General features: G+C 38.3%; 1 protein-coding gene across 2 annotated transcripts in view; it reads right to left on the reverse strand.

The window, feature by feature from the left end:
• The window catches only part of LOC306860149 (sodium/potassium-transporting ATPase subunit beta-1-interacting protein 3-like), a 65298-nt gene that overhangs the window by 31233 nt on the left and 12748 nt on the right, over positions 1-21317 (reverse strand). For both annotated transcript variants that reach the window (XM_079401701.1, XM_079401702.1), the window contains exons 2-3: positions 10878-11015; positions 833-913 (exon numbers count right to left, since the gene is read on the reverse strand). In XM_079401701.1, coding sequence (XP_079257827.1) covers positions 833-913; positions 10878-11015 — 219 coding nt within the window. The remainder of the gene's footprint in view (positions 1-832; positions 914-10877; positions 11016-21317) is intronic.

Consider the following 21317-nt stretch of genomic DNA (forward strand, 5'->3'; position numbering starts at 1 on the left):
ATCCTAACCCTATTCCCAACCTATTAGTATTTCTTAACATTAGACGGAAATTAAATTATGTTCAGACCCCAAACTTAGTCCTAACTTAACTCTAACCGCTGAAATCTGATTGATTATTTCCAGAAAAGAAAAAAAAAAAAAGAGTACCGTATGTTCATCCAGGAACATGTTCTGCTTGATTAAAAATCATGGTCACCCAAACCCAATATTTCCTAAGTATGATTTCTGTATGAGTTCGGATGTTTTTTGAACAAATATTTCCTTTGTCCTGGGAAAAAAAATGAGTCATATGCATGCAGACTTTAAGATGTTTCTGTGCAATCTCACTCCACCTTCTGAAAGCGGATAAGAGCTTTTCATTGTGGGAACAAGAAATCTGAGTCCAGGACACTGGCCAAGCAGGAGTCATAAACAAGCACACACAGAGAGAGGAGAATGTGTAAATTATACAGCGAGCTTGTTTCTCACTGTGCTAACACACTAGAGGCCGAGTGTTTGAGTCCATGACCTGTCAGCACATGTAGACAGAAGTGTATCATGGAATGGGTTGGGGATAACACAACTACCGCTATAACTTCTGCTTTCCAAAAGTCTTTCATCTGAATTCATTTCCTCTACAAAGAAGCCCTGTTGTTTTATGTGCCAGTTTCTGGTGTGCTCAATGCAAACCTAATTGTACAAAGCTCTGGCACTTATAAATAAGGTTTTAGACAGTCTGTTAAAACATCATTAATGGCCCCATTTGGCTGTTAAACAGGGTCATTAAAATGCTTCGTACTCTTAAACACTGAGAGCTGACCCATGTGTAACTTTAGCTGGGAATCTCTCTTACCTTTGATAGACCACCAACATCCAGGTAGAAGCAGATGATGAAGACATTCCAGGCCACCCACAGCGCTGTCCACACAGTATACTGTCAAAAAGATGGACAATTCATTACTCCAATAATTCATTCCAACATTCAGGCTACACTGGTATGGTCACATTTACTGTTGCTCGATGAAACTTCACAGGCATAATCCACCCATTTCAATAGGAATCTGCACATTTGGCAATTTTGTGTGACGGTGAAAACGCCCCAAAGCAGATTTTGCTCATGTTCAAGTTGATCACATGAATTTGCAGCGCTGACCAACCTGAAAGCTGATTTGTTTGAAAGTGACATCTGTGTGAGCTTTACTTTTTTTTTTACATCTTTACACTATTGACAATTGAAAATGTATTTTGTTTGCTGGCTAAATTTCAATTAAATATCGTTAACAGTGTTGGGGAAAGTTACTTTTAAAAGTAATGCATTACAATATTGCGTTACTCCCTAAAAAAGTAACTAATTACATTACTTAGTTACTTTTTATGAAAAGTAATGTTACACGTTACTTTTGCGTTACTTTCGCTTTTTAAATATGAGCAGGGCTTGATTGTTTTTAATACAAGAAGTTCTATTTATAGCAAATGTAAAAGCCCTTTCACACCAAAAAGTGTAATGAATAAACCTCAGTCTGAAGGAAAAATAAATTCACATCTGTACGGTAGAACGCAGGAGAAGAAAGTTCAACACTCTTCAACAATAAAAAAAAAAAAATGAAGCACAATTGTTAGTTTATATTAAGTCAATTTTACTTATTAGTATGATTGAACTGGATCATCAAAGGTCAGCAGCAAAGACATTGGTTAATAAAATGGAATTAGATACATTAGTGTTAACATATTTAATTATTGCAGCTTTGCGTCATATTCTGAGTTTGCATTTCATTAATTCACATTCACATTTAGTCTAGAACAGGGCTGTCCAAACTTGTTCCTGGAGCGCCGGTGTCCTGCAGAGTTTAGCTCCAACCCTAATCAAACACACCTGAAGCAGCTAATCAAGCTCTTACTAGGCATACTAGAAACTTCCATGCAGGTGTGTTGAGGTATTTGGAGCTAAACTCTACAGGACACCGGCCCTCCAGGACCGAGTTTGGACAGCCCTGGTCTAGAACTAAAGTAATATCATGTTCACACGGTGCACACATCGCCTCTGCACTTCTGATTTCTCCCAACATGGGGACAGGAGAACCGTCAGTCAATAAATGGGAAAAAAGTAACTCAGATATTTTCTTGTAAATTAAAAAGTAATGCGTTACTTTACTAGTTACGTAACTCGCATTACTTGTAATGCGTTACCCCCAACACTGATCGTTAATGTGGCCACAGAATAACAAACTTCTGTAAAAAATGACACAAATGCACTTTGTTAATGTGAAAAAAAAAAATCTGTATTGATTTTTCACAGATATTTTACCTGTATTTTGAATTTGTTGTGTTTTAGGGTTGAAGAAAATGCATGATCCATTTTTCTGTGGATTTTTTTTTCTTATTTACAATACGTAACATACAGCCTTAAAAGAGATCGTTGACTGAAAAATATACATTTTGTTATTATTTACTCACCATCATGTCATTACAAACCTTTATGACTTTCTTTGTTTCTGCTTTTGTTCATACAATGAAACTTTTGGACCCCATTGACTTTTTCATCTCTTTTTTTGTGCTCCACAGAGGAGTAAATGACAAGATATTCAAATCACATCACATTATTTCAGTAAAACCATTCATAGTATATAATAAAGTATATTACCACCTGGTACTATCACTGTATTCAAGGGACAGCTGGCAACTACCCATCTACAACAAGTTAAAACTCAACCCGTTCCAATAGCGGTAACATTAGAGCTGCTGTACATGGGAAACAGAAGTCGAGTAGATGCTTGAAAAGATCCGCAGTGACCATTTTTGGATTTAGGGCTCAGTCTTGAGAAAAGCACCTTTTCTTTTACACAGGATCTTATCTTTCATCTCCAGATTTGTATCTTTCTTTGTTCTGATTTTATCTTCTTTTATAGCAGAACATCTCATTTGAACATCAAGCCTTTTGTCTTCCTAGTCGTTTGTACTGTTTACCACACACAATCAATTACGATTTTAGGAGCCTATAAATCCCATTGAAATGCTATCTGAATCTGAATTAGCGCTCCAACCTGAGCCTGCTGGTACAGTATATAAGCTCCCAGAAAGGGAAAAATAAATGAGCGTTCATTTTTGTCAATAGCACAAAGCAGATCATTCTCATGGGGAGTTCAAAGAGAATACAGAAGTTTATGCTGCACAGTAGTAAAAATGGATCTGTTTTCCTGTCAGTCCCTTATGGAAGACCAGCTTGAGACGACTTTATAGAGCAATTTTCTCCAAACTGCAAAAGAGTGTTTTCCACTGGGATTTCCTCCACAGATATACAAAGATCAGAAGACTACTTTGTCTGAGGATTTTTCTATTTTGGATAGGTGAACTGAGTTTCTCACAAAGTTGAAAATGAAGCAAAGTTGCAAAAGAGGCAAACTCCATCCACAGGAATTAAGATCCACTCACAAAGATGAAAACAAAGATGAACACTTTAGAGATAATTAACTTTTAAACTAATTTATGTAAGTGCTTTAACAATATGAGCTCCATATTTCCGTTCATAAACTCTAACCCATTGACTTTCATTGTAAATACATTACAGTAAAAGACATTTTTTCTCTAATTTAAGGGACAAATAGTGCAATTTTGCATCCGATGACCCCTTTAAAACTGGCTGTTTGTTTGATGCGACACCATATCCATCCATTTATGACTCAAAACTAATAAAAATACAAGCAGGTCAGCAAGACTAAGGCTTTAATACGTCTAATCTCTCAGAAGATGAATGTCTTGAAGGGAAATGATGCACCTCAGACAGCATGAGTCACATGTCAAATCACCATTATATGGTGACTGGTGTAATTTTAAGCTGTTGTGAAGCAGAAGGAGTCTTTATAACACATGGCAGAGACGCAAGCCTGAGCAATACTCCTCAGCATTCCCAGGAGTATCAGCACCGCAAGTCTCGTTTCCAGGCTCATCTATCGGTCTTCAACACTTTCTCACGCCTTTGTCTATTCTTGACTTCTCAGCTTTTTGTCACTTTGATTAACTTGATATTTCTTCTCACCATGTGAGAATTTTGTAATTGAATTACACATTTTGGTGTAATCAAATGTGTAACTCTAAAGTGTAATGAGCAACTCAGTGTTGTTAAGAGTATTCCTGATAAAGTTCAGTGCAAAATAATTGATAATTAAGATGTTACTCCCATTCAATGGCTTCAGAGCTTTATACACATTAGTGGTAAAATTATGAAAATTTGGTGACGACAAATGTCTTAAAGACTTTATTATGTGGCTTGTAACCCATGTGTGTTATATTTTGAGGCTATGCTTGTAGATAAAATGTCTACATTGAATGCAAATTTAAGTGATATTTAGCAGATATTCCAAATTTAATATTTACAGTTTTTTTATTTCAGGCAATAAGACCAAAATATAAATGACTCATCTTCTCAGTTTTATTTTTTAATATCTTAATATCAGTTTCAATGCTACCAAGAATGAAAATGCCCCTAATATCAGCAAAACACTATAGCAAAATGCATAGGAAATAATGCAAATAATAATTCGAATGGAATACCAACTTAGTTTTTAGAGCATAATGAGCAATATAAAATGTATATTTTAATAGTAAGAGGAAAAACTGTGCATTTTGCAATGATGAAAGTTTCAAACAACAGTATTCTGCATTGATATTGCAAGACTTTATGTTTCTCACAGCGTCTAGTTACCATCTTTGAATAAATAAATACAAATAGCCATATTTAATTCCATTTTGTGTAAAAATCATGTGACTTCTGACAGTCTGATTAAATAATGAATCAAAATAGATATTTTACTGTGGCTGATGTTACTTCTAGCTCATTTACATTCTTCTACACAATATACACATTTTGGTAAATTTAGTAGGCCATCTCGTATTTCGAAGCATGCAAAAAAATTGCAAACTGTGCACAGTATGCTACATTCAGATATGAATTATAAATTATAATGTAGCAATAATAAGAATAGTCTGCTATTTCAAACATAGTCGTGATGTAAACTGAAGACTATGGTTATAAAAAAAAAAAAAATTCTGTATGAATATTAAAATTCCTAAAATAGCATGCTTCCCATCTCATCAACTGAACTAAAGGCTTGATAATCCTGTTGAAGTTGAAGGGAAGCTGCAACATGGATTGACCCAGTGAGGAACTGAAGGGAGCTGGACTCTAATCATTTAATTCATGGTAATTAGTTGCAGATTTAGGGGATTAAAATGCCATACAATGTGTCAAAGTATAAGGCTAGTCCAGTGTCTGCAGGGCCGCATGCCAGAGTCCATTCAGCAAAGGGCTGTGTTCAATTCTGCTTCAGAGGCCTGCTGTCTTTGATCAACAGTAAGCAGATTAGCATGTGCCGCAAACACTATTTGCATATAAGCATTTCTAAAACAGTCTGACATAAAGAAACGGATCCAAACTGACGCTGTTATTAAACAGATTTTTGCTAGCATGGTTGGAGAAATCTATCAAAACCTGTCAAGAACATGTCCGGGTCATATTTCAGAATGAACAAAATGAAAAATAACATTTAGATGAAAATGAAACCATCTTTTACTTTTTTTTCTTTTCTTTTTTTTTGGATCTTGTGAAGCTTCCTATTATCTTAATACGAAAAAACACCAATTCTGTTTTTTTTACATTGCAAGATTTATTATAATGTACGGAAGGCCATTTCTGCCACAGAATAACAAAAAAAGGTAATTGCAACTTTTTATCTCACAATTATGCTTTATTCTAAAATTTCTTTTTTCCTGCCTCAAAATAAAAAATATATACAGGTACATCTCAAAAAATTTGAATATCGTGAAAAAGTTCATTTTTTCTTGGAACTTATTTCAAAAGGTGAAACTTTCATACATTTTAGATTCATTACATGTAAAGTTAAACATTTCAAAAGTTTTTTTGTTTTAATTTTGATGATTAGAGCTTACAGCTCATGAAAGTGAAAAATCAGTATCTCAAAATATTAGAATATTTACATTTGAGTTTCAATTAATGACCATCTCTACAGTATAAATTCAGGGTATCTCTTGTTCTTTGAAACCACAATAATGGAGAAGACTGCTGACTTGGTAATGATCCAGAAGACAAACATTGACGCCCTCCACAAAGAGGGTAAGTCACAGAGGGTCATTACTGAAAGGGGTGGCTGTTCAATCAGAATCAGAATGAGCTTTATTGGCCAAGTATGTTTACACATACAAGGAATTTGTTGTAGTGACAGAAGCTCCACAGTGCAACAGAAGGACAGTAACAGGACAGGACACAGGTAATGAAACAAAATAACAGGAAATAGCCAATGACCAATGTACAAGCAGCAAAAAAAAAAAAAAAAAAAAGAAATACACAATATATAATATATAATATAGGCGACTATGTATGTACAGGTCAAGTATGTGCAAATTAGAAATGAGAAAATAAAATAAGTGAGTGTGGTGAATGGATAATGTATTAGTTGTGTGTTTTACGTTTATTTATTGAGTGTTCATGAGATGTATTGACTGAGGGAAGAAACTGTTCCTGTGTCTGGTCGTTCTGGTGCTCAGAGCTCTGTAGCGTCGACCAGATGGTAAAAGTTCAAAGAGGTTGTGTGCTGGATGTGAGGGGTCCAGAGTGATTTTACCAGCCTTTTTGCTCACTCTGGATAAGTACAGTTCTTGGAGAGTGGGGAGGGTTGTACCAATGATTCGCTCAGCAGTCCGGACTACCCTCCGTAGTCTTCTGAGGTCAGATTTGGTAGCTGAGCTGAACCAGACAGTTATTGAGGTGCAGAGGATGGATTCAATGATGGCAGAGTAGAACTGTTTCAGTAAGTCCTGTGGCAGGTTGAACTTCCTCAGCTGGCGAAGAAAGTACAACCTCTGCTGGGCCTTCCTGACAATGGAGTCAATGTGAATATCCCACTTCAGGTCCTGAGAGATGGTGGTGCCCAGGAATCTGAATGACTCCACTGCAGTCACGGTGCTGTTCATGATGGTGAGAGGGGGGAGAGCAGGGGGGTTTCTCCTGAAGTCCACGATCATCTCCACCGTTTTGAGTGTGTTAAGCTCCAGGTTGTTGAGACTGCACCAGACAACCAGCTCCTTAACCTCCTGTCTGTAAGCAGACTCGTCACCGTCCTGGATGAGGCCGATCAGTGTGGTGTCGTCTGCGAACTTCAGGAGCTTGACAGAGGGGTCTTTAGATGTGCAGTCGTTGGTGTAGAGGGAGAAGAGCAGTGGGGAGAGTACGCAGCCCTGAGGAGCTCCAGTGCTGATGGTTCGAGTGCTGGATGTGAATTTACCAAGCTTTACTAACTGCTGTCTGTCTGTCAGGAAGCTGTTGATCCACTGGCAGACGGAGGTGGGGATGGAGAGCTGAGTTAGTTTATTTTGAAGGGTTTCCGGGATAATGGTGTTAAAAGCAGAGCTGAAGTCCACAAACAGGATCCTCACATAAGTCCCTGGTCTGTCCAGATGCTGCAGGGTGAAGTGTAGTCCCATGTTGACTGCATCATCCACAGACCTGTTTGCTCTGTAGGCAAACTGCAGGGGGTCCAGTAAGGGTCCAGTGATGTCCTTCAGATGAGCCAAAACCAGTCTTTCAAATGATTTCATGGCTACAGGCGTTAGTGCCACAGGTCTGTAGTCATTAAGTCCAGTAATTTTGTGTTTCTTTGGGACGGGGATGATGGTGGAGCGTTTGAAGCATGAGGGGACTTCACACAGCTCCAGTGATCTATTGAAGATCTGTGTGAAGATGGGGGCCAGCTGCTCAGCACAGATTTTTAGGCAGGCTGGTGACACACCATCTGGACCAGGTGCTTTCCTTCTTTTGTTTTTCCTGAAGACCTGGCACACATCGTCTTCGCTGATTTGAATTGTAGGTGTGGGGGAGAGAGGGGTTGCTGGAGGTGTGAATGGTTGTGTGGAGGGGTGTTCTGGGCGGGTGTGGGGTGATCGTTCAAAACGACAAAAGAACTCGTTTAAGTCGTCTGCCAGGTGTTGATTCTCCAGAGTGCTGGGGGGTGGTGTTTTGTAGCTGGTGATGTCCTTTAATCCTAGCCACACTGAAGCCGGATCGCTGGAAGAGAATTTGTTCCTGAGCTTGTCAGAATAATTCCTCTTTGCCACTCTGATCTCCTTTTCCAGTGTGTATTTGGCCTGTTTGTACAAGACTTTATCCCCCTTTCTGTGAGCATCTTCTTTGGCCTGACGGAGCTGTCTGAGTTTGGCAGTGAACCATGGTTTGTCATTGTTGTAGAATAGATGAGTCCTGGTAGGAATGCACATGTCCTCACAGAAACTGATATAAGATGTTACAGTCTCTGTGAGCTCGTCCAGATCATTTGCCGCAGCTTCAAAAACAGTCCAATCAGTCAGGTCGAAACAGGCTTGTAAATCCCGCTCTGTTTCGTTAGTCCATCTTTTAACAGATCTTAATACAGGCTTCGCAGACTTAAGTTTCTGCCTGTAGGATGGAATAAGATGAACCAAACAGTGATCAGAGAGTCCTAAAGCTGCTCGTGGAACCGAGTGATATGCGTCCTTTATTGTTGTGTAACAGTGATCCAATATATTACTGTCTCTGGTGGGACATGTAACATGCTGTCTGTATTTTGGCAGTTCACGGGAGAGATTTGCTTTATTAAAGTCCCCGAGAATGATTAAAACAGAGTCCGGGTGTTGTTGTTCACTCTCTGTGATCAGATCAGTGAGTTTCTGTAGAGCTGTGCTCACGTGCGCTTGCGGTGGAATGTAGACACTCACGAGAATGAACGAACAGAACTCCCGCGGCGAATAGAACGGCTTGCAGTTAATGAAGAGCGTTTCTAGATCTGAACAGCACATCTTCTTTAACAAAGTTACATCTGTACACCACCTCTCATTGATGTAAAAGCATGTCCCGCCGCCGCGCGATTTCCCCGTTGATTCTGTGTCCCGATCTGCTCTTATCAGCTGGTAATTAGGCAGATGGATCGCGCTGTCCGGTATGTCGCCATTCAACCAGGTTTCCGTGAAACATAGAGCAGCAGAGTTAGAAAAGTCCTTGTTTGTCCGGGAGAGCAGAAGGAGTTCGTCCGTTTTGTTGGGTAGAGAGCGGAGATTCGCCAGATGGATGCTAGGTAACGCCGTTCTAAATCCGCGCTGACGAAGTTTCACGAGCGCGCCGGCTCGCTTTCCCCGTCTGCGCCTCCTGTAGCGTTTGACCAGAGCTATGGCTCCGCCAACTACAATGTCCAGCAAAACGTCCGAAAAATCAAAAACCGGTAGAAGATTTTGTGGTGTGTTCTGCCGAATGTTCAGCAGATCATCCCTGGTAAAGCTGATCTTATTTGAAAAACAAAAAACAGGAAAAACAAACAAAAACAATACAAACACGGAGGAGCAACGCACAATAGCTGCCATCAGCGGCGCCATTTTGTAGGAATTTTGTAGGAACAAGGAGTGCTGTATCAAAGCATATTAAATGCAAAGTTGACTGGAAGGAAGAATTTGGGTAGGAAAAGGTGCACAAGCAACAAGGATGACCGCAAGCTTGAGAATACTGTCAAGCAAAGCTGATTCAAACACTTGTGAGAGCTTCACAAGGAGTGGACTGAAGCTGGAGTCAGTGCATCAAGAGTCACCACGCTCAGACGTCTTCAGGAAAAGGGCTACCAAGACACTTCTGAACCAGAAACAACGTCAGACGCATCTTACCTGGGCTAAGGAGAAAAAGAACTGGACTGTTGCTCAGTGGTCCAAAGTCCTCTTTTCAGATGAAAGTAAATGTTGCATTTCATTTGGAAATCAAGGTCTCAGAGTCTGGAGGAAGAGTGGAGAGGCACAGAATCCATGCTGCTTGAAGTCCAGTGTGAAGTTTCCACGGTCAGTGATGATTTGGGCTGCCATGTCATGTGCTGGTGTTGGTCCACTGTGTTTTCTGAAGTCCACAGTCAACGCAGCCATCTACCAGGAAATTTTAGAGCACTTCATGCTTCCTTCTGCTGACAAGCTTTATGGAGATGCTGATTTCATTTTCCAGCAGGACTTGGCACCTGCCCACACTGCCAAAGGTACCAAAAGCTGGTTCAATGACCATGGTGTTACTGTGCTTGATTGGCCAGCAAACTCGCCTGACCTGAACGCCATAGAGAATCTGAGAGACACCAGACCCAACAATACAGATGACCTGAAGGCCGCTATCAAAGCAACCTGGGCTTCCATTACACCTGAGCAGTGCCACAGGCTGATCACCTCCATGCCACGCCGCATTGATGCAGTAATTCATGCAAAAGGAGGCCCAACCAAGTATATAGTGCATAGAAATGAACATACTTTTCAGAAGCCTGGCATTTCTGTTTAAAATATCTTTTTTATTGATCTTATGTAACATTCTAATTTTCTAAGACACTGAATTTGGGGTTTTCATTTTCTGTAAGCCATAATCATCAACATTTCAAGAAATAAAGGCTTGACATATTTGAAATATGTGTAATGAATCTATATAATATATGGGTTTCACTTTCTGAAATGAGTGATAAAAAATATTGACCTTTGTCATGATTTTCAATTTTTTTGAGATGTACCTGTAAGGTAATTTCACATTTTAATTCACAATTCAGTTTTTTCCTCTCAATTGCGAGTTTATATCTCACAGTTATGAGTTATATACTCATAATTCTGAGGAAACATATCTGAGATATATTCAGAGATATAATCTTGTAAGAAAAAGTCTGAATTGTGAGGGGAAAAAATGACAAGCTTCCATATTCATGAGATGAGAATCTAATGAGAATGATAACTGAGAATAATCAAAACTTAATTTCTTCCATTTGAATTTTGGTGATTAAAATGTGACCCGAACAGTTTTTTAGAGATTTACAAGGACATCATAGTAAAGATGAATTAAAAGCAGAACTTACCACCACAATGTAGCGAGGTCTATATTGAATGGTGCCAAACAAGCCCAGGATGACAACCAGGATGTGGAAGAAGTTTGCAAGGATAGGAGCCCACTGGTAGCCCAAGAAATCAAACACCTGCCTCTCTAATGCCACCATCTGGAGAGAGAGAAAGAGATGAGAGGACATATATTTAGATGAATGATTCAGATGAGGAACGATTTGGAATAAAAGTTTAAAGCATGTTGTGACAACTAATTGGCATGATCATTTTTCCTTTTATTCTTTGATTATTTCAGTTGAAGGACTATCAAAGTATTTTTGACATAAGAGATTTTTGTGTGTCAAACTCTTAAACCGCAAAACACTTTTTGCAAGAACCAGAACATCTCAGTAATGATTCTTTCAAATTCAGAAGATCTGTGAAATATTGATACTGTAGAAACATCTGGAGCTGTTCAAACGCAACATTAAACACCTTTCAAAACTTCAATTATTGCCACACATTTGGAGCCAGTGGAAAAAAGAAGCCTCAAAAGACATATGTACAATTATATCTGTATCTTACAGGATTTTCCTGTAACTACACTTACATCTATTGTGGTTCCAGAGTTTAAATAAATGAAATAAATAAGCATGTCAATGCAAAGATAACAAATATACAGTGTGTAATCACATCATAAAGTGGTTCAGAGAGATTTTGATTTAAAAAGAACATTTTTTTTATCATCAAGCATCTTCAAGTGGCTCTTAAAACTCCTCACACATCAAACAACTTGTTTTTATCATTCTAGCATGCATTTACTCAAGAGTGTATGGACATAGTTCACTAATGTGTGGAACAGAAGGGTGGCGATTCACCGACAGGTCCCCGTGTCCCGCCGCCGCCTCCTGTGAGACTAGCTGTAAAGGTGCAATTAATGAGAATTTAGTGAGAGTGTGGTGCGTGTTGGGAGCTGGCGGGCCAGTGACTGCATACTGTGAGATGATGAAAGACGAAAAGACATGGAAACCTGCACTGCTTGCAAAAGGAAATAATGTTGTGTGATAGATGGTAATGAAATGGAAACGTTAATGTCGGTCTAATTAAACAACCCTGTTTCAAAATGTTATTGAATTCCACTCTTTCTGCACTCATGAATGCCAATTAAATGTCAAATAGAACGATGGAGATTAAAATATTGTTTAATTCATCATGTACACTGTTGAAAAACTGGGTTTCATCTGTGGTTTCATTTATGCATGGAATTTTTCCATTCCACAAAAATTTACTTTCTGACTCTGCATAGACAGCAACACAACTGACACGTTCAAGGCCCAGAAAGGTAGTAAGGACATCATTAAAATAGTCCATGTGACATCAGTGGTTCAACCTTAATTTTCTGAAGCTATGAGAATACTTTGTGTGCAAAGAAAACAAAAATAACAACTACAGTATACTCAACAATTTCTTCTCTTCTGTGTCAGTCTTCAACGCGCATTCACGATGGTACCATGACACATATTATTTTTGTTTTCTTTGCGCACAAAAAGTATTCTCGTTGCTTCATAACATTAAAGTTGAACCACTCATGTCACATGGGCTATTTTAACGATGTCTTACTACCTTTCTGGACCTTGAACGTTTTAGTTGCGTTGCTGTCTATGCAGAGTCAGAAAACTCTCGGATTTCATCATGAAATTTGTGCAGATGAACGAAGGTCTTATGGGTTTGGAATGAAATGAGGGTGAGTAATTAATGACAGAATTTTCAATTTTGGGTGAGCTACCCCTTTAAGAACTACCAGCTAACAGTAAGATTTATATTTCAGTCTTTTCCTCAAACAAAACTATTGTCTGATATCACAAGACATGGGATATACAGTGTACAAGCTGTATGGACTATTTTAAGATACGTTTTGAAACTTTTGGTCACGTTCTGCATTTAATGTATGGAAAAAAGCAGCATGAACAAATATTTTGTGTTCTACACTCTTATAAAGGTCTTATAAAACTAAAGATTCCTTATTGGCATCAATGGTTTCAACTAAAGGTTCTTTATAGTGGGAACAGGTTAATACATCTCTTCGCTCTAAGAAAGATGGGTTCTTTTAAGAAATGTTTGCTGGGGAACCAAAAATGGTTCTTCTATGGCATCACTGCTGAAATCCCCTTTTGGAAACTGTATTTGTAAGAGTCAGTCACACAGATTTGGAATGACATGAGAGTGAGCAAATAATGACAGAATGCTCATTTTTATGAATTACTATGTAAGAAACCACTACATTGAAACCTCAGGTAATGTTCAGCCAAAATGGCACAGAATTATCAAAACAGACATTGTGTCCTGAGACACCATCCAAAGTCAGTAATTTAATAAATAAACCTGAAAGCTTGGATTCTACACTTAGAAACAAGTCCCCTTCTATTTACATCCTGTTTGTCCTGCTGACATTTCAGAGCTAAATGCCAGGAAACACAGCATCCCGCCTGACAAAGACCAGCGCCCTATATGAGCATGAGTGCCAGGGGATTGTGGGACTGTGGGCACATCACAGACCTGGCAGACACAATTAAGCATCTGCCATGACGGCTTGATCAGAGCCGAACATCTTGGACAGTGTGTGGAGCACACACACACACACACACACACACAAAGAGAGAGAGAGAAGTGTGGTGGGGGCGGGTTGTGACAAAAAAGAAAGGGAGAGGGTGATGGATGAGGAGAGAATGAGTACAGATGAGAGTGGAAGAAAGGATACAATGAGGAAGATGAAGTGATGGGGAAACAGACGGGTGGGACGTCATTGAACACAAGTAACAAATGACAGAGAGAGGGAGAGAGTGAATAAAGGAGAAGAGTATAGTGAAACTCACAGATAAAACTGAAAGTGGGAAACTGGGAAAGTGATGACTTCCTAATTAAAAATTTGGACCCATGAGATGCAGTATGTCTAGGGGAAAATATAGAATTAACACTTGCATTAAAAAATAAATGGTATTTTACAAGAAAATACCATTTCAGTTTTCAATGTTACTTGACATTTATTATTTAATTCATTATATTTATTTATTTTGGTAATTATTTGTGAAATTTACTAGCACTTCTTGAGTGAAAATTGTTTTAAAGTAAGCAATCACACCATTTTTTAGTGTATATGAAACATTAGGCCTGCTTTTAGGGCTACTGAGATTTTCTCTTTTTGCATTTTAATAGTCAACTGCTGTTGCAAAATAATTTAAGTACAAATATGCCATTTATTTTCTCAATTAATACGGCCATAAAATCATGCGGTCATAATATAATATAATAAATGTCATGTATCCAAAAAGCCATTTAAAACGTTGTTAATTTTCAATTGTCTTGGGAGGATTATTTTCAGTATTTTAGCTCAGTAAGCAAAAAATAAATAAATAAATTAAGTGGAAACGAGTAATTGTCCAAAGTGTTTTCTTTATGCCAAACACAATTCTTTTTTGGGGTGAAATATAGCATGTCTTTGTTTAATTCATCTGTCTGAGATAAGCCAACATAGCCAGCATAACACAAAAACATGTATTCACCGATTTACCTCGATTCATTAGAAAGATGTGTCTTGCTCCATTAAAAGCATAAGTTCAGTCACATAGTATGGATATTTCAATAGTCACCTCATATTTCCATCATTACAACATTACCAAGCTGCTTCTGGGCCAGCTCCATGTTTTAGCACATACTTAATGTATTTGGGGAAAAAACCCTGAGAAGTCTTACAGTGTAATTTTAAGGCCTTTAAGTACAAAAAGTTACAAAAGACCAAGCACCACTTGACCGCTGAAAGCCTAAGTGACTTCAGCCAAAAAGAAAAATTAAGATAAGGAGCAAGTTGTTACATTTTGCAGAACAAGACCAGGAACTTGTATAAAGAAAGCAATTAAAAACCCTATCTTCCCAATCCAATTTTCCTTTCATGTTGACTAGGTTCCACTATTGCACATTTAGCACAGATTTTTAGTGAGCAGACTCTCACTCGCCAGTGAGAAACACTGAATACTGACCACTTTCCAAATGTAACATTCACAACCTAATGGCGTCCAAGTGTCCCACTAGAGAGAGAAATCAAATCAACTCTAACGACACACAGGAGGATAACACAACCGGACGACTGATAGCTTTAGTAACCGTTTGAGAAACCAAAATTGGGAAAGACTGTTATTGGTGAGTGCTGGAATTAGGCTAATCAGGACTTTGGCAGGTGGTGTGATTGTGCTTGTGGCGTTTTGGAACGGTTTCAGTGCTGGAGTGTGATTCTGTCCAGGCTGTTGAGAAGTGTGTTGGGTTGGGTTTTGGGGTCGTCCTGGAGTATGAACAGATTAATGGAAGAAAATGTGGTCAGGTCAGCTGGGGCTGAGGATACAGATCTCAAACTAATTGAGATGGCAGACTGGAGAGCTTCAGGCAGAGGTTTAGCCTTCACTGCACAACAAAATCCAGATATGAATATCTTAATGCAGCGGAGTAATTTTTTTTCTGTGTGAGTAATTTTACTCTGTATCCTGCACCCACATATACTGATTTATTTGTCAGAAAAAAAGTCTGCTGGATGACACAAAATACATTTTTTTTGTGTTATCATCACTCAGTTTGGACTGTTTTGTTAAAACTTCTGCATTTTTCATTCCACCCACAGACATTCAGATCAATGGAGGGCCAAAATCAGAAGTGCAGAATTGGTGTTGAAGTTTTTGCCAAAAGGGAAGCCACAGCCCTTTTCTCTGCTTTCTCTAGTGATGTAGCACTAATTTCAGAAAAAAAAAAAAAAACATTTCTCCTGCACAGACAGCCAAGTTACAATATTTGCCCAGTGATGAATTACCAATTTGAAGGCTGTTCACACAAAGTCTGATGCTACTAAATGAAACATGGAGGTGCAAAATGTTTTCAAAATATTTTTTGTAACAAAATGTTGATAAGCATAAAAATACATACAGTACATTGAGGACCTGTCGGTACCGAGACTCGAACCTGTGACCTTTGGGTTATAAATTCAACTCGCTAACCATTAGGCCACAACTGCCCCAGAATAACACTTAATTTCATTTCAAAAACATGTATTCTCCTTATCCAGTCCTATGTAAAGCATGCTGGGAACTAGACATCCACTACCTAAATTCTAAAGATAACAAGACAAGACAACTTAATTCTTAAAGAAATTCAATTAACACTGAAATTTGAGTTTGAATTGCACACAATATTAAGTTAATGTTTTGAAAATCATTATGTTAACTGAACTCAAAATTTCTAACTTGAAACCATGCATTTATTTAAGTTATGGTAAACGGTCTCCTGAATAACTTTTTAGAGCAGTTATTTTTGCAGCTGATCTTATTGCATATGCATATGCTTTTATAGAATGACAGTATTTAAATGAATCACGCAAGGTGATTTGTTTGCAGTATAGTCACTTTACTGCACCATTATTTAACCATTTCCTAAACTATTTTTGACAAGGTAAAAAGGGTGCTGTTTGACACAACCATTGGGGAATTTTAACCAAAGTATGTTACAGACATGTCATGAAGACCCTTAAGAATCATACACTCTTAAAAATAAAGGAGCTTGATAATGCCATAGAAGAACCTTTTTTGTTTAAATGGTTCCAAAAAGAACCTTTAAGATCCGAAGAACCTTTGTTTCACAAAAGGTTCTTTGTTGGCGAAAGAAGATTCTTCAGATTATAAAAAGGTAAGAAAGAGATGGTCCTTTAAATAAACTTTGACTGAATGGTTACGGGCTGTAACAATCACAAATGAAAGTTGTAACTTAACATACAGTTTACTTTGTTCTCACTAACCAACTTTAATGTCTGAACAGAAACCTCTAGAACGTGTGAATGCAATAGAAGCGGAGAGATGGCATGTTTAGTGTTTCATGCATTCAAACAGCTAATGATGAAGGAGAACACACTCTCTCCCCTTGACTTGTGGGACTCATTAGCACGTGCAGGAATGGCTGAATGCTTTTAGAGGCTGAAAGATGAAGCAGAGGTTCCTGGCAAAGTATTCCGATCTCCATCATATCAGATTCACTCCCGCTCCTCAAACCAGTCATTTCCCCTAGATTAGCTTCAGCTAGCCCACAAATCAACTTGTGTAATGCACCTTTTTTGTCCCTGATCGATTACCATGAGGCTAGGATCCGCTGCGGTAATCATCTGTTTAAATTGGAGCTAATCCCATAAAGAGTGTGTGTAATCCTTCAAATCATTTGGAGAAGATGTTACGGGTGTGTCAGCGGGGGTGAAGTTGGGAATCCAATAAGGTTGGAATAAAGTCCAATAAGAGAAGGAAAGAACTTTTCCATTTCTCTAAAGCCTAAGTAACAATCAAAAGAGCTTTTGTTCACCGCTAAATTAATAAATCCACAACGCTACTTAGTAAACATGGGGGATAAAAATCTTATTATACAACCTTATTATATACAGCAAGGATGAATTGATCAAAAGTGACAGTAAAGACATTTATAAAGATTTCTATTTCAAATAAATGCTGGTTTTTAACTTTCTATTCAAAGAATCCGGAAAAATGTACCACCGTTTCCACAGAATTATTAATCAGCACAACTGTTTTCAGCATTGATAATAATAATAAATGTTTCTTGAGCAGCAAATCAGCATATTAGATTGATTTCTGAAGGATCATGTGACATTGAAGACTGGAGTAATGATGCTGAAAATTCAGCTTTGCATCACAGGAATAAATTACATTTTAAAATATATTCAAACAGAAAACATTTGCTTTAAGTCGTAAAAATATTTCACAATATTTTTGATCAAATAAATGCAGCCTTAGTAAGCATAATAGACTTCTTTCAAAATCATTTTAAAAATTTTCAATTTATTCTTAATCAAATTGTGTCAAAACAACTTTTTTAGAAATAACATATTGCTTTCATTTCATTTGACCCAGCCTAAATGGATATTGAACGCATTTCATTGAGAAAATAGCATGAGAAGTATAGTTGTATACGATTCCCAATCAAACTATTCATGCACACACACCATCCTCTGTGTTTCTGAATGAGGGTGTGATTTCTGGCCCGTGACCCATGACTGCATCCATCTATCATCCATTCCCCTCTCCCTCCCTCCTGACCCACATCAGAGAGATCAGCCAAAACCTTGGGGAGGTCACCTCTTTTTCTGCCCCATTCTTCCTACTGATAAAGACGTGGCTGTTTTCCATCCTTGATAACAAGCCTGCTGTACAAACATCACTCAGATGATAAAAGCAGAACATCTGAACAATTCACAGTCATTCCATTCCTTTTCTCTCCCTCTCCCTCTCTCTCCTGAGAACGTGCGCGTGAATTCATCGGTTGAATTCGCGCATGAGTATTTATGTCCTAGCCTGGAGGCACGCGACGTCATTTCCTTTGGGCTAGATGACGTGTTATTCACAGCAGCGTCTGACTCTGAGGATTTCGGGCCTGCTTTAGCTGATACTTTCCCGCCTAGCGGCCAGGAAGCGCGACCTTCTGCGGCCTACTGAGCTTGTGGACGTGCTTTCGCGCGTCACTGAAAAGTTCTCTATTGATTGGCCCGACGAGCCCCGCGAATCTCAGTCGTCTAAACTCGACGAGCGGCTCCTTAAGATGGCACTGTATTAAGCAGTATATAAAAAGTGTTTCTGTTGCTCATGAAAATGTTTCTGAAACGTCTGTGTTTTTGACAAATATTGTGTTTATTTCACTTCCTCTGTGATAGAGTATGCAAACACCGTGCGAGCGTCACAGGAGCAGAAAGTGTCCAACTTGATGAATTCCGGCCCGACTACAAGCAACTACTCTCACCAGCCGGTGGCAGGCTAATGTAGTTCGTCTCGAACAAGCCTAATATCTGCGTTCTGATTGGTCAGATTGCCTGTCAATCAAGCTCCCTGTGAACGGTCAATAGACTGCCATGTTTGGATACCCATATTCTTTTGTGTTCAACAGATGAAAGAAACTCAAGCAGGTTAGAAACAACTTGAATGTGATTAAATGACAGAATTTTTATTTTTGGATGAACTATCCCTTTAACAAACGGCAACTGACACAAATGACAATCACAAATCACAAATTAGATGCCTTAAGCAAGAAAGCATCTGAACAGTGAGTACTTTCATTTTATACACTAATATTGCTGTTCTGAACAAGATCTGTGGGAATTACTTCAAACGCAAAGAAAAATGACTTTTTTTTTTTCACAGACTATAATAACACTGGAAAAAACTATTATAATACATTCCCTTTGAAGCTAAATGCTACAATTGCATTTTTTCTCCAAGCCACAGCAAAACTGCAACAGCTGCCAGGATGTTTTTAATCAAAGTGTGTTGTAATTAAGTCCCTGTGGCATTCATCATTGTAAAATCCATCATAATTCATCTTTATTTGCAGTAATTAACTGCTCCAATCACTGTCAGCTGTCCGGTTGATAAAGCCGTTAATTAGAACATCACAATGTGCGATTACATCTTGTACAACACAGTCAGCAGCTTTCAGCCAGTGAATTGTGTTCAGACCTGTGAACTCTGAGCCAATGAACATTAATGACATACTGACAAACATCTCTGCACTGAGGAGTTTTGCATATAAAAGACTAACACATATGTCCAGTAACAGAAACATAGTGGGGGCTTGTTTATTGCTGTTAGTAAAGCCATCTATCCATGATGTGCATTGCATATACAAACACGCTCTCTCCCTTTCAAGCCCCAGCACATGGAAGATTTACACAGTTCAGTGATCTCAGGGTCAGCAGGAAATCAATGAAGAACTGAACGAGCTGAAATGATAATGCACATGCATCTGGAGGCCTGGAGATGTCTACAGGCTGTTTAGCTTCACATAACCAGACCTTTGACTATCAGCATAAGGTCTGGTCCACATTGCAGACCTCTGCATTTATACAGAAACAGACAATCTGACACGCAAAGGTCTATTCACACCAAAAACGATAGCTATATTGGTGTCTACACCAAGTGACAATAATTTTCTGTTTATTATAAGCGCACTGCAGTCTTTAATGCCTGAGCTCACAAAAGTCATGATTGGCTGGCATGGTTTTTAAAAATCTGAATGCGAGCTTGAAGTAGATTGTAAAAAAAAAAGGGGCAGTTTAGACAAACAATATGATTGGACAAGTCCAGCATAAAAAAAAAAAGTTGGCCATTTTCACTGGGAAATTGAGTAAAACTGACACATACTACATGCATGAATAAATCGTTCACAATAATGTTTAGATTGATGGGGTGAATTTTCATTTTCACTTTCAACACGCAATTGTACAGAAAAGGCCTGAAAAATACTAGACATGTAAATTCTGTGATTAGAATTTCTGGCTGTTCAAATTATGCACCGACAGAAAACAAAACTGCTCACAAATATCTAGTTTATTTGCTACTAAGTGCCTCAGACAAAGCTCAGAGTATCTTTCTCAAAAACACATTAAATAACACTTAGAGCATGTTTACACAATTATTTAGTAAAAACAGACTTTTTTTTCCGTTGCGTTTTTGAAAATCTTCATGTAAAGACGGCAAAATTATCAAAACGATCCACATAGATCCACGAAAACAACTAAAAACCCTGTATTATGCATGCCAGGCCAGTAGCTGGCTATGTCACCATGTAAAATAAATTACGCATCTGCGCACATAACTATAGTCTGAACACATAATTCGTACGCCGTCACCGTTTTAACAAATATGATTTTTCGTAGTTCACACGGAGATGATAACATTTTCAAAAACTTGGATGATGAAACCCGTTTTCAAAAGTTGGTGTCTTCAGGCTAGCAAAATATTGTGTAAATGAACGGACAAAACGCTAAGTTTTACAGTTTCAACAACGCTACGTTAACAAAAATATTGTTAAGCAGCAGTCCAAACACAAAGTGTTTACCTAAAGTTATAAAGTCCTCTCTCTAACTGCTCACAATGAAATTAAAATTCTAGAATTAGCTCAATTTTAAATAAGCACATTTAACAAGCAGCAGAATTTATTTCGATTTTTTTACTTTTTTCAACAATACAGAGGAATACATCTGCACTGATCTGAATGTTCTTATTTATCATCATCACTTCACTTAAATGCATGCCCCTCCTCCTTGTTTTGCATATTAAAACCATATCCTTCACAATAGCTTGATTTCTGCTGCATAATTTTGGGGGGTTGCTATGGGAACCCCTCCACTGGACAGCTCATAAAGGTGCTTATATGGAGAGAGAGTACTCTGATCTCTGCATTCATATTTATAATTAGTCCTTTAACAGTGAAGGTGAGACGAGGAGGAGCGGAAAGTCAGCACACTCCACCCCCTGTTCCTCTCTAAGCCCCCCGGCACATACATAGATAAATCACACTCTACAATCAATAATTCACACATGCTCAAGGAGGGGGAGGAGGTCAAAGAGACAATTAGAGACAGATAAAGAGAGGAGCATGTGGAAAGACAATGG

The sequence above is a fragment of the Barbus barbus genome (genome assembly GCF_936440315.1).
Source record: "Barbus barbus genome assembly, chromosome: 41".
Lineage (NCBI taxonomy): Eukaryota > Metazoa > Chordata > Actinopteri > Cypriniformes > Cyprinidae > Barbus > Barbus barbus.